Here is a 12,826-nt window from a genome sequence, read left to right on the forward strand (position 1 = left end):
AATTAGAATTTTCACTTATTCGACATCGGTGTAATTCACGTTTATGATCAACGATTGAAAAAAAATACTTTTCTTGACGAAAACAATAGATTTTTCTTCTTCAAATTATTGATCACAAAATTATGCATAAATATTGTATAAAAGTACGTAAACATTTTTTCTTCTGAATCGTTGATTATAAACCTTGTGAACTTCGCCGACCTTTTAATCAAGGGAATTTTCAATGCTTTTCAAAAATTAAAAAATTCTGTTTTGAATGTCAATCAATTAAAATATTTTATTATTACACTTGCATTTTTTTAATAATTTAGAGAAAAAGTTATAAAAATTATACAATGAAAGTTGCACGATTGTTTAAAAAAGATTTAGGCATAATGAAAAATTTTGCAATATACCTACTGGCATTAAAATTTTTTTATTTATATTATAATTATTTATTTGTTTATATACAAGTTATACGGGCTTTTAAAAAATTAGAAATTATAGAAAAAAATTGTAAATGTCATTAAATCAAATTCTTTTTCTTAAATTTTTTTAAAAATAATTTATAGCAAAAAATTGTACAATAAAAATTATACTATTAAAAATAATTTAATTTAATGACATTACACATTTTTTTAATAATAATTATTAAATAATATAGAAAATATTTTTAATGTCACTGAGTAAATATTTTTTGTTTTTTCATTTCGCTTACTTTTATTCATAATTATAAGTTAAAGTTTAGTCAGAAAAAAATTGTCACCCCTGTTCAAAATTAATAAATTTTAGCAGGGCTCGAACTAGGTCCGTAAATCTCGTAAAAGTCAGTAAAAGTCCATTTTTTTAAAAAACGGTCCGTAAAGTCCGTAATTTGATTGAAAAAGGACCTTAAAATCCGTAAATTGTACGATATAATTTGGATCATTTTAGAGAAAAATTACAAATGATGTAGGAATTCAATTATTTTCAAAAGTAATAAAATTCTTGGTAAAAATTCAATTATGTTCAAAAATTTTTTTAAATTCTCGTCAAAATTTCAATTATCTTTAAAAATAATTAAATTCTTCTCCGAAATTCAATTATTTTCAAAAATTTTAATAAAATTCTTAACGAAATTTCAATTATTTTCAAAAACATTCCTCATTTCAATGATTTTTAATAGGTATTTACTATTCTAATCAAATTTTCCAAAAGAATTCAATTAATTAAAAAAAAATTTAAGAAAATTCTACACAAACCTTTAATTATTTTCAAAAAATAATAAAAATTTCACAGGAATTTCATTATTTACAAATTTTTTAAATAATTTTTTCGCAATCATTCAATTATTTTCATAAATAATAAAACTCATTGCAGAATTTCAATTATTTTTAATACAATTTTAATTGAATTCATCGAAAAAATGTAATTATTCTTAAAAATTTTATTAAAATTCGTCAAATGAATTCAATTACCTATTTAAAAATTTATTGATACAATTCTTTATGAGAATTAAATTTTAAGAAACATGCATTAATTCAATAAGTTGTTTTTTTGTATTAAAATAATTGAATTCTGGTTGAATTTTCTAATAAAAATTAATTTAAAAGTGTATTTCAGTTAAAATTTTAGATTATAATTGAATATTAAAAGCATTAGAGCATACATTTTTAGAAATAATTGAATTTTGAAAAGGTTTCAGTTTAAAATCTTTGAAAATTTGAATTTTTCATATTTTTAACTAACAATTCTGTGGAATTAATTTTTTTTTTTTTTTTGAAAAAGTTTAATTGCGGATTTTTTTTATATTATTTGAATTTACGAATAATTGAATATTGTAAACAAATGTATTTGAAAATTGTCAAAGAACTTTTTCGAAAATTATTTTAAAAAATCAATTTTAAGAAGAATTTTAGTTAAAAATTCTTGAAAATAATAATTCTATGACTGTGTTATTTTTAATTATAATAAAACGTAGAAATCGATCACTCCGAGTCGAAGACTCGGAGTTATCGATATCTTCATGTTTTATAGTTAGGAAAAATTTAATTTATAGTTTTAAGTAAAATGTTCTCTTATTTGACTCTGACTGGTTATATTTTTGTCAGCAATGTCCGTAATGTCCGTATTTTTAAATACTTCCACTGGTTCGAGCCCTGATTTTAATAGTCGAATTCTGACAGACAGTTTTATAAAAAATTGTGTCTAATCCCAAATTTTCATATTTTTAAATCAAAAAGTAATTTTGTAATTAATAAGAATTTCAAGGTAAACTATGAACATTTTTTCTTTTTAAAGAAAAATGTGTTGCAATTGAATGAAGTTTATATAAATTTCGGAGATTAAAAAATGAATTCACTGGTAAAGTAAAATAATAAAATTGCAGTAAAAAAAATTGTATAGAATTTTTTGTTTTTTTGATTGATAGATTGAAAAATAGAATGATTCTGCACAAAATCTAGTGAAGATTCTATTCAATTTCAATAGAATAATTCAATAAAATTTCGCTCATAAACATAAAAATTCTATAGAATTTTTGTTATTATATGGTTCCACACTTTCTTTGAAATATCTTTTAAATTATAAATTATTTTTTGAGTAAAATAAAAAAAAAAGATTTAATATTTTTTTAGTGTCAGATTTCTTCTTAAAATTTTCCTCTTGATTTACTTTTGTTTTTGATTATATTGGGTTTTAGACTTTTAGTATTGAGAAAACTTTTGCCCTTTTAAATTGCTCATAAAATAAAGTGTGGTTTAAATGAATACAGAATGTTACACGACCGAGTATCGGCAGTGTCTGAGCCCGAAGGGTCAGCTCTACTTGAAGGCCGACAATGATGGTAAGCCTGACCTAGCCTTTATTCATCACTTCCGCAGGACCCTATTTTTTTCTAACACTTTTATACACCAAAGTCCACTATTTTGCTTATCTTCACCAACAATATATGCTGCGACTATAACAAATAATATTATATATACATTAAGCCCTCTTTTCAAATAGCTCGATTTTAATTATTTATATTTAATATTTATAATAATTATTATTATTGTTATTTAACATAGAAAAATTGCCACTGCTTGCTTGCTTGCTTTTTGCCACAAAATTATTATAATTAAGAATTTCAATTTCACTGATTAATATAATTTTTTTTCTGAAAATAAATGTCCCCCTCTGTTATATAGTAATTCACGTGCAAAAACAAGTGTTAGAGTAGAAAAAAAAATGATTGCGAGAATATGTTGTACATTGTTCTTCTATTGATGAAAGAAGTTTTTCTTGGACGAAGAAATTATCTCAAGTGGATCACTGACAATGAATAATTCCTCCGTCTAGACGTATTGTCGCAATCTCTTTATAAATCAATTCCTTTCACTTTCTCTCTTGATGTCATTGATGTCACCACTTAAATATTATTGAAATCAATACAACTAAGAATTTGTTTCCTATAATTGGAGAGTTTTTTTTCCAAATCTTATATATTGTTGACTCTTCCTTTCACAATGTATTTTTTTAAAATCCTGTTTCTTATTTATCCTATTTTATGTATTTATGAAACTATTTTGAATTTTTAATGTTTAACAATTTTTTGAATTTGAAAATAAATCAAAAATAGTATAAGAGAATATATCTCTGGAACTTTTAAATTTTCATTACGAAAAAAATGAGAACAAAAACTAAAAAAAACAATTTTTCTCGGAGCAGAAAGAAAAATAATTATAGCGCAAAAATAAGACCTCAATTTTGCTTTTCCGAATCTTTATTTTATTGTCTCATAAACTATGCATAATCTTCATAAATAGACGAACTTCAAAGATTTTAATTTGAAATTTTAGAAAATATCAATTTTTAACGAATTTAAATAGAAATTTTAAGAACAACTGATTACAGAAATTCAATTATTGTCAAAAGTGATGAACTTCTTTGCATATATACAATTATGTTAAAAAATTTTTTAAAACTCTCGTCAAAATTTCAATTATCTTTAGAAATAATTAAATTCTTCTCCGAAATTCAATTATTTTCAAAAATTTTAATAAAATTCTTGGCAAAATTTCAATTATTCTCAAAAATTTTCCTCATTTCAATTATTTTTATTACCTACTATTTTAATAAAATTTTACAAAAGAATTCTATTATTTAAACAAAAGTTTAATAAAATTTTCACAGAAATTCAAATACATAACAATTTTCTATATATTTCTTCGCACCAATTCAATAATTTTTCATTTTTTAATGAAGTTTCTTCAAAGAATTCAAATATATACAGAGAATTGAAAAAAATAGTTTTGAGAAATTCAATTACTTCAAAGAATTTGAATAAAATTTTTTTAAAAATTATATTATTTAAAAAAATGTTGACAAAATTCTTTACAAGATTTAGTTAATAAACTTGCAAGTTTATTAAAATTTTCCTACACAATTCAATTATTTTCAATACAATTCTTCTTAAAATTCTTCTTAAGAATTCAATTATTTTCACAACTAATACATTTTTTTATGGGAATTCAATTATTTAAAAAAGAATTTTTTTGAATTCTCTATCAGATTTCAAATTGGTCGTAGAATAAAATTATTTTTGTAAAATATAACATTCTTCATAGGAATACAATTATTGTAAAAAATGTTTGTAATAATCTTCGGAAGAATTCAATTATTTTCGTAAAAGATGAAATTCTTCAAAGCAATTCAATTATTTAAGAAATTTTAATAAAATTCTTCCCAAGAATTCAATTCATTTAATTCTTTTCAAAAATAAACATTTTCTTTGTCAGATTACAATTATTTTCAATTTTTTAATGAAATTTCTCGATGGCATTTAATTATTATAAAAAGTTTGAAAAAATTCTGAGAAACTCAATTATTTAAAAAAATTTGAATAAAAATTCTTCACAAGGAATTAATTATTTTCATGAATAATAATATTTTTCTCCGGAATTTAATTATTTTCACAAATTATATTCTTCACAGGAATTCAATTCTTTAAAAAATTGTTTAATAAAATTCGTTGCAAGAGTTCAATTATTTTCATAAATAACAAAACTTGTTGCAAAATTTAAATTATTTTTTATACAATTTTAAATATAATGATAGAAAATTGCATTTATTCTTAAATTTTTTTTTAAATTCACCGAAAGAATTCAAATATTTAAAAAAACTTTGATAAAATTCTTCATAAAAAATTAAAAATTCAATTTTAAGAAATATTCAATTATTGAATAAATTATTTATTTTTGTGTGTAAATAATTGAATTCTCGAAAAATTTCATAATAAAAATTTATTAAAAAATGAATTTCAGGTAAAATTTTATATAATAATTGAATATTAGAAGAGTTTGTGTGAATTTTCAGAAATAATTGAATTTTGAATAGGGTTCAAATTAAAATCTTTGAAAATTTGAATTCATTGTTACAATATTCTTAGGAAATAAAATAATGATTTTATCACTATCACCTGTAATGGGTACTTTATTGACTTGCGAGCTGTTAGTAAATGGGGCAATAATTGTCACTTTATTTACCGTTGGGCTATAAGAAGGAACTTGGTAAGATCCTGTACACAGGTAAAGTGACCATAATACACGTCTGAGTTGCATAAAAAATATCTTTTCGTAAAAATAAAAATTCTGTTTATTGGTTTATCGAAAACATGATAATTCTATATTAATTAATATTTTCATTAAAATGAACTATAATTAAATTCTTATTAGATAAAAAGAATTTCCTAAACTAAAGATTTAGAAAAGCAAAAAGTATTTGAAGTTCTCAAAATACATCAGAATGACAAAAAATTTATGAAGTTTCCAAAGATATTCCCATAAATGTCTAGGTTTTTGTATATAACTAAAGTGTTGAGTAGTTTAAAATATTTCTCTCCCTCAATAGTGTTACTCGATAGAATAGAAAAAATTTTTCGAATAATTTACCGCCGCGCGAAAAAAAGGTACTACGAACTTTATATAGATGTGATTCTTGAAAAGAGAGAGAGAGAGAGAGAGAGAGAGAGAGAGAAGTGCATAGTCATTCAGTATTCAATTCTTGACTGGTTCATGAGGTTACACGTGGTGAATCGAAATAGACTTGGGTGGGCGAAAAGCAGGTTTATGAGTCGACTAGAAAGGGCAATGTATTATGTACCAGACATGTTGCTAAGTGAACTCTCGACTATTCAGTTCGCGAAGAAATTCCATGCATGTCGATTATAAACTAGTTGCAAGTTTTAGGCTCAACCATCAAATGCAGGAAATTAGTTTACGATAATATGATGGTTCAATTATATATATACCTAGTTTGTTTGGGGGTACAATTTACTAAACTTTGCCCTAATTAATAATTTTTTGTTCTTTTATATCCTTTCACTCATATTTTATTGATGGAGGATGGATAAAACATTTTCGATTTGTTAGGAAATCTCTATAATCTTGAAATTACTTTTTCCCATTATTGTTAGATATTCATTCAGGGAAAAATATATTTCTCTTAAATGATCTAAAGAATTGGTAGTTTTCTACTAATTCTAACTTTTTTCTACTACTACTAATTATTTTTAATCTACTAATTTTTTTAACCTATTTTTTAAACCTATTTTTTATTTTTATTTTTACTACTACTACTACTACTACTACTACTACTACTACTACTACTACTACTACTACTACTACTACTACTACTACTACTACTACTACTACTACTACTACTACTACTACTACTACTACTACTACTACAAATTTAGTAAAATTCTTACTATTGAGTTGGTGAACGAATTTGCATTCTTTAATTAGTAGAAAACTATACTAATTCAGATTTAAAGAATGCTAAAAAAGCATTCTTTTTATGGCACTAGATTATTTTTAAATGCAAATAGGATTTACATTTTATTACAAATGAACCAAATAAATTTTATTTGAAAATTTAATTAGTTAGAATTTAAAAATTTTATTTGATCCAAACAACTTTGTTTTCGTTACCAATTTTATTTGAAATAAATGAATTTGTTAGTATAATCTCTGCGACAAATATTTTTTTATTTAAATCTATTTTTTTAATTGAGCAAAAGATTTTTTGAAGAAAATACAGTACCGTCCGCAATTGTCAGTCCACCCATTTCTAAAGGAATGACAAAAATTTTTTAACATAAAATTCATGAAAACTAAAATTTTTTTTGGTTTATATTTTGAAAGACGATAAAATTTTGAAAAGAATAAGACCTTACAGAAGTCATTTGGCCAAAATTTGTAGAAGATATTCCTAAAAATCGTCATTTTCAATGTTTTACAAAAATTTAAATAACTTCTAAAATAATGAACGCTTTTTAATAATCTTAGGCTTATTTTAAAGGTCTTTTTCTACGGAATAAGAATTACTTATAGGCATTAACCTGTCATTTTTAACTTGGAATAAGCATGACGTCAAAATTAGACAAAAAAATTGGAAAAATTTGAAATCAATTTTTTGTACTAAAAACTATTCTAGAACATATATAAAACATGATATGGTGTAGATTTTTCAAGAAATTTTAATAAAAATATATGTTTGAATTTCAAAAATTATTTTTCTTTTAATAATATTATTTCAAATTTTTTGAATTTTTTTGTCCAACTTTGACGTCATGCTTATTCCAAGTTAAAAATTACAGGTTAATGCCTATAAGTAATTCTTATTCCGTAGAAAATGACCTTTAAAATAAGCCTAAGATTATTAAAAAGCGTTCATTATTTTAGAAGTTATTCAAATTTTTGTAAAACATTGAAAATGACGATTTTTAAGAATATCTTCTACAAATTTTGGCCAAATGACTTCTGTAAGGTCTTATTCTTTTCAAAATTTTATCGTCTTTCAAAATATAAACCAAAAAAAATTTTACTTTTCATGAATTTTATGTTAAAAAATTTTTGTCATTCCTTTGAAAATGGGTGGACTGACAATTTCGGACGGTACTGTATTTACTAATTTTGATTAGTAGACGAATTTTCTGTAATTCAGCTTTAAAAAGTAAAAGCATTTTTATGTTTATATGAAATTTTTAATTAAATTTAACTATTTTTTTTAATAAAAATTTAACTGAATGGGAGTTTGACTAAATTAAAATTTAACTATGTTCAAGAATTAACTAAATTAAATTTAATTCTATAAAATATAACAAAATGAAAAGTTTGCTACTGTAAATATTTTATTAAATGAAAATTTGATTTATTTAATTATTTTTTCAAGTGGTTATATTATTTAATTGGCAGAATTCTTTAAAAACTTTAGAGACGATGTAGGTTTTACTTTGTAAATAGAATAAACTAACTCTACATTTTTTCCCTCTGTTGAAATTTTGTATTTTATGAAAAATTCCGTTACACATGGGAAATTCGATAAACCGAAAATTGGCTTAAATGATAATTTCGTTACTTCTAAGATATTCCACTAAATAGAAATTTTTACGTAAAAGTTTCGTCAAATGTAAATGCTTCATAAAATCTGGAAATTTACTAAAAATATGTAAATCGTTCTCGCAGTTTAAGAGAGCTTTAAAATGTAAATTCCCATAAATGAGAATTCTACTGAAATCAATTAGAGAAAAATTTAGGTTGTAAAAGAAAGTGGGAACATTTAAAGAAAGTCGTTTTTGGGAAATATTCGCACAATTTATCTGCTATGAAATTTCGTTAAAAAAATTCTTGAAACAAAAATAATGAATTGATTTTCAGTTTAGAATAATTAAACATAAATAAAAAATGTTGATAGAAATTTTTTATGTTCGTACATTTTTTTTTTTTTTTGTTTGAATGTAAACGGGAATATTCGTGAAAAAAATGTCTTGTTTTGACGAATTGAAAATTGAAGGATTGAGAGAATAATAAGAAATCAGCTGTTGGATAAGAAATTTAGAATTGATAAAATATATACGAGTACAGGTCTGTCTCCTATTACGAGCACGATGAAATTGTTTCATCGACCATGGTAGACCATGGTAGACGCAGACGCAGAAACAAATGGCACTTTTTCTTTCTAAATGTATTCTTTTGCTAGGGCTGACAACATCCAACTGCAATTTCCCTTTCGAGGACCTCACGGACGCCGAGGATTCGCTTGTGAGCGACACGGAGGACAACATTGGTATTCTACTTCTACTATCTCCATGCGACTGTTACTAAACGGGGGTAGAAGGCATTTCTTCCTTTTTTTTGTTCCTTTTTTTTGAAAAAAATAATAATGCTTCAACATCAATTGCAAGATTTCACGTTGCGGCAAACGTGTTTCATAAGAATTTCGTTTCCACAATCCTTTAAAAGTATATTCTCTCTCTTCTTCCCACACACTTGTTCTATATTTATTATTGAATCGCATTTTCTTTTTTCCTTTAATATTTCTATTAATTTTTCTGGAAATAAAATATATACATTAATGTAGCATACTTTCTTTCGTAATCAGTTTCGTAACATTTTCTCAAAGACGAACAAAATAAGTATATAAAAATATAAAAATCTGTTAATAAAAAGTTGTGTATAGAATTTTATTAGAATGATTCTAATATTATAAAATTCTGAGGAAAAAAATTCTAAACTTAGAATTTTACAAGAATGATTTTACATTTTAATCCATTTAATTAGAATTTTTACTTGAATTTCAGTAAATATTAGGTAGAAATTTAGACAATTATTTTTTATGGATATTAATTAATTATGTATCTATTAATATATTAATATTAATTATTATTATTTTTATACCTATTAATTATTATTATTAATTTTGTATTTATTACTATTAATAAAATTTTTCTTTTTTTTTAATTTCGCGCCAATGAATTCGACGCCTTTCGTTGATTCGATTGTCAATTTAATATAATCTTACAAAATTTTTCAGACTTTTTAATAAATAATTAATTTTTAATAATTATTAGATAAAATAAAAAAGAGAATAATAAATAAAGAAAATAATGAAATTATACAAAACTAAGTAATAATAAAAATATTAAATAAACTAAACTTAAATAAAAATGTATTGTTAAAATATTATTACACTAAATAATTAATTAATTTTTGTGTTACCTAAATGTATTTAATTTAAACGCTTTTTAAATTTTTATTTACTATGTTAAAAATGTTAACAGAATATTTCAAATAGACAATAGTTTTATTCATTTTTATTAGAATATAATTTTTTTAATGAATATTTTTTTTTAATAATTATTTATGCATTAAAATATAGAAAAGTTAATAAAGAAAATTAGAAATAAAAATTATGTAAATAATAAAAAATAAATATTTTTATAAAAATAAAATATTTAATCTACAAGAATACTAAAATTAATAAAATACATCAAATAAATTTAAAATAAAAATCAACAAAATAATATATTTATTAAGTAACGAAATAAAAATGAATTCATTGATAAATATAATAAATACATTTTTTATTTAATTTTAGTTTATTTAGTATTTTTATTATGTATTTATTTTTGTGTAATTTTATTATTTTCTTTATTTATTATTCTATTTTTTATTTTCTCTAATAATTATTAAAAATGAATTAGGTATTCATTAAAATATATGAAATAACATTACGAACGAATTAATATTTTATAGTTAATAATTTATTATTTTTTTATAATTTATATAATTTTTTATTTATATTTTATAATTTTATTAATTTTATTCTTCTATATTTTATTTTATTAATAATTATTAATCATTATTTAATCATTATAAAACATAAAATAATATTATACAAACGAATTAATATTTTATTTTTTATGTGAATTTAAAATTAATCTGAGTTAAGATTATATTACATGGAAACTTTTGCGAGATTATATTAAATTGACAATTGTTAGAGATCATATTGAACTGAGCTCCAAAAGCGATTTTATTATTTTGACAATTGAAACAAGTTCATATCAACGGGAGGCGTCGAATATTCTCGAAATTAACGCCTAGATGGCATAAAAGTTCTCTCATAAACGAAATGAAGTGAATTTTTTCGTTTTAGTTATAAAATAAATAATGATCCTAAAGTTCTGAAATATATATAATTTAAGTTTTTTAATTTTTATTGCAATTAAAGTATTTCGTTCATTTGAACGTTCAAAACTTGTGGAGCGTAAATAATATTGTGAATTATAATAATAAATAAATTGTAAATAATTATTATTATTTAAATTATTAATAGTTAAAATTAGAGAAAAAAAATATGTGGAAAAAGTAAATTAATCAATTTTTTTTACTTTTACTTATTTATAGAAATAATTTTTTATTGTTTTTATTGGTATTTATTGTTTTATCATGAATATATTGATATTGTTTAATATCTTTCTCTTTTTCTATAAAATATTTACTAGAATTCATGTATATTTAGTTGATTCGACAAAAATTTAGTTGTTTGAAACAAAAATTTTTTTTTTCTAATGTAAACTATTTTAGTCAAAATTTGGACTGAAAGTTGAAGATTAATTTTTTAAACTAATGAATAATTAGAGAAAAATTTTCCTCGTAGAGAAAAAATTATTTTAAACAATCTAATTTTAGTTGAATCAACCAAATAAATTTATTGTTATCTAGATATATAATGAAATATTTGTTTGGTCCAATAAAAAAAATTGTTTTGTTTCAATCCAAATTTGGTTCAAACAACCAAATTCTTTTTTCGATTGAAAAATTTATGGAATTGAAAGAAATATTTTTTTGCATCAAATAAATATTTATTTATAAGTATCTATTAAACAAATTTTATTTAAAAAGTTTAATAAAGTTTAAGTCATCAATAACTTGAATATTTACTACAAAATAGAGTATTTTCTTCTACATAATTTTTCTCTAAGTAGATACAATAATATTGAAAAATTCTTATTATTTTTAATTTTAAAATACAAATGTCTTTTTTTTACATAAATTTTTTGTAGGTGTAAAATTATGTTACGATTATTAAATCGAAATTATAATAAGAATTAATACAATTATAATTAACTACTAGAATTTATAATTATAAATATAATTAATTTTACTTTGCACTTCAAAATATAATTATTTAATTATTATTTAAGATCATTATGAATTGTTTTCCAACATTTTGTTTTAGTTATGAGATGAATAATATTATAAATTACAACAATAAATAAAAATTATGAACAATTTATATTTAGAAAATTTTAATTTATGCAAATAATGAAGAGTTTCTGATCAAATTTTTTTTTTCTTCTTTTGTTAATCTTTAAGTGAATTAATTTAATATATTGAAAATTGAAAAAGTAATTTTCTCTTAAACAAAAAAAAAAAGAATATTGTGGGAACGAAAATTTTTGTATAATTTTAATGAAATCCTTGTACCCTCGTACCAGTCGTTTATGTCAGCTTGAGACTATGGAGTTCTAAATAATTTAATTTGCGTAGCATTCCTGTGAAAATCATCTCGCAGTGGTTCTGCGCGAATTTTTCTTTTTTCTTTTTTTTATATATAAATATATAAAAAGTGTCGTTGCCTCGTGTGATAATTTTTATTGGCGAGAGATTTATTTGTTGAAAGGAGAATCATTCTCTGAGCTTTATTTCATTCGTCGGGGGAAAAATAAAAAAAAAAATAAAGTAACGTTGAACCAATGTAAAAAAGTATCGTCAAAGTAGCGAGTCTTGCACTCCATTTCGAATTGTCTGTGTCCGTCTGTGTTCGTAGTAATAGACCATCCTGTGCTTGTGTGTCTCTCTGCCTCTTTCTTTTTTTTATTACTATTTTCCTGTATATCATTATTTTTATTTCTTTTAAAGTAGCATTTTTTTTACGAAACACGTTTTTTAAACGCTGAAAAATGATTTTTTTCAAGTATTAAACATTTTTTTTTAAATCATAAAAATATTTTTTAAATATTTAATATTTTTTCCTTTTT

At 21.9% G+C, this 12,826-nt stretch overlaps 1 protein-coding gene across 8 annotated transcripts in view; it reads left to right on the forward strand.

The window, feature by feature from the left end:
• The window catches only part of LOC122511553 (peripheral plasma membrane protein CASK), a 434,675-nt gene that overhangs the window by 36,802 nt on the left and 385,047 nt on the right, over positions 1-12,826 (forward strand). For 7 of the 8 annotated variants that reach the window (XM_043626886.1, XM_043626888.1, XM_043626887.1 and 4 more), the window contains exon 6: positions 2,732-2,803. The exons of the other annotated variant lie outside the window; for it this stretch is intronic. In XM_043626886.1, the coding sequence (XP_043482821.1) occupies positions 2,732-2,803 (72 nt within the window). The remainder of the gene's footprint in view (positions 1-2,731; positions 2,804-12,826) is intronic. 8 annotated transcript variants of the gene reach the window in all.

Source organism: Leptopilina heterotoma, unplaced genomic scaffold, assembly GCF_015476425.1.
Source record: "Leptopilina heterotoma isolate Lh14 unplaced genomic scaffold, ASM1547642v1 Lhet_87, whole genome shotgun sequence".
NCBI lineage: Eukaryota > Metazoa > Arthropoda > Insecta > Hymenoptera > Figitidae > Leptopilina > Leptopilina heterotoma.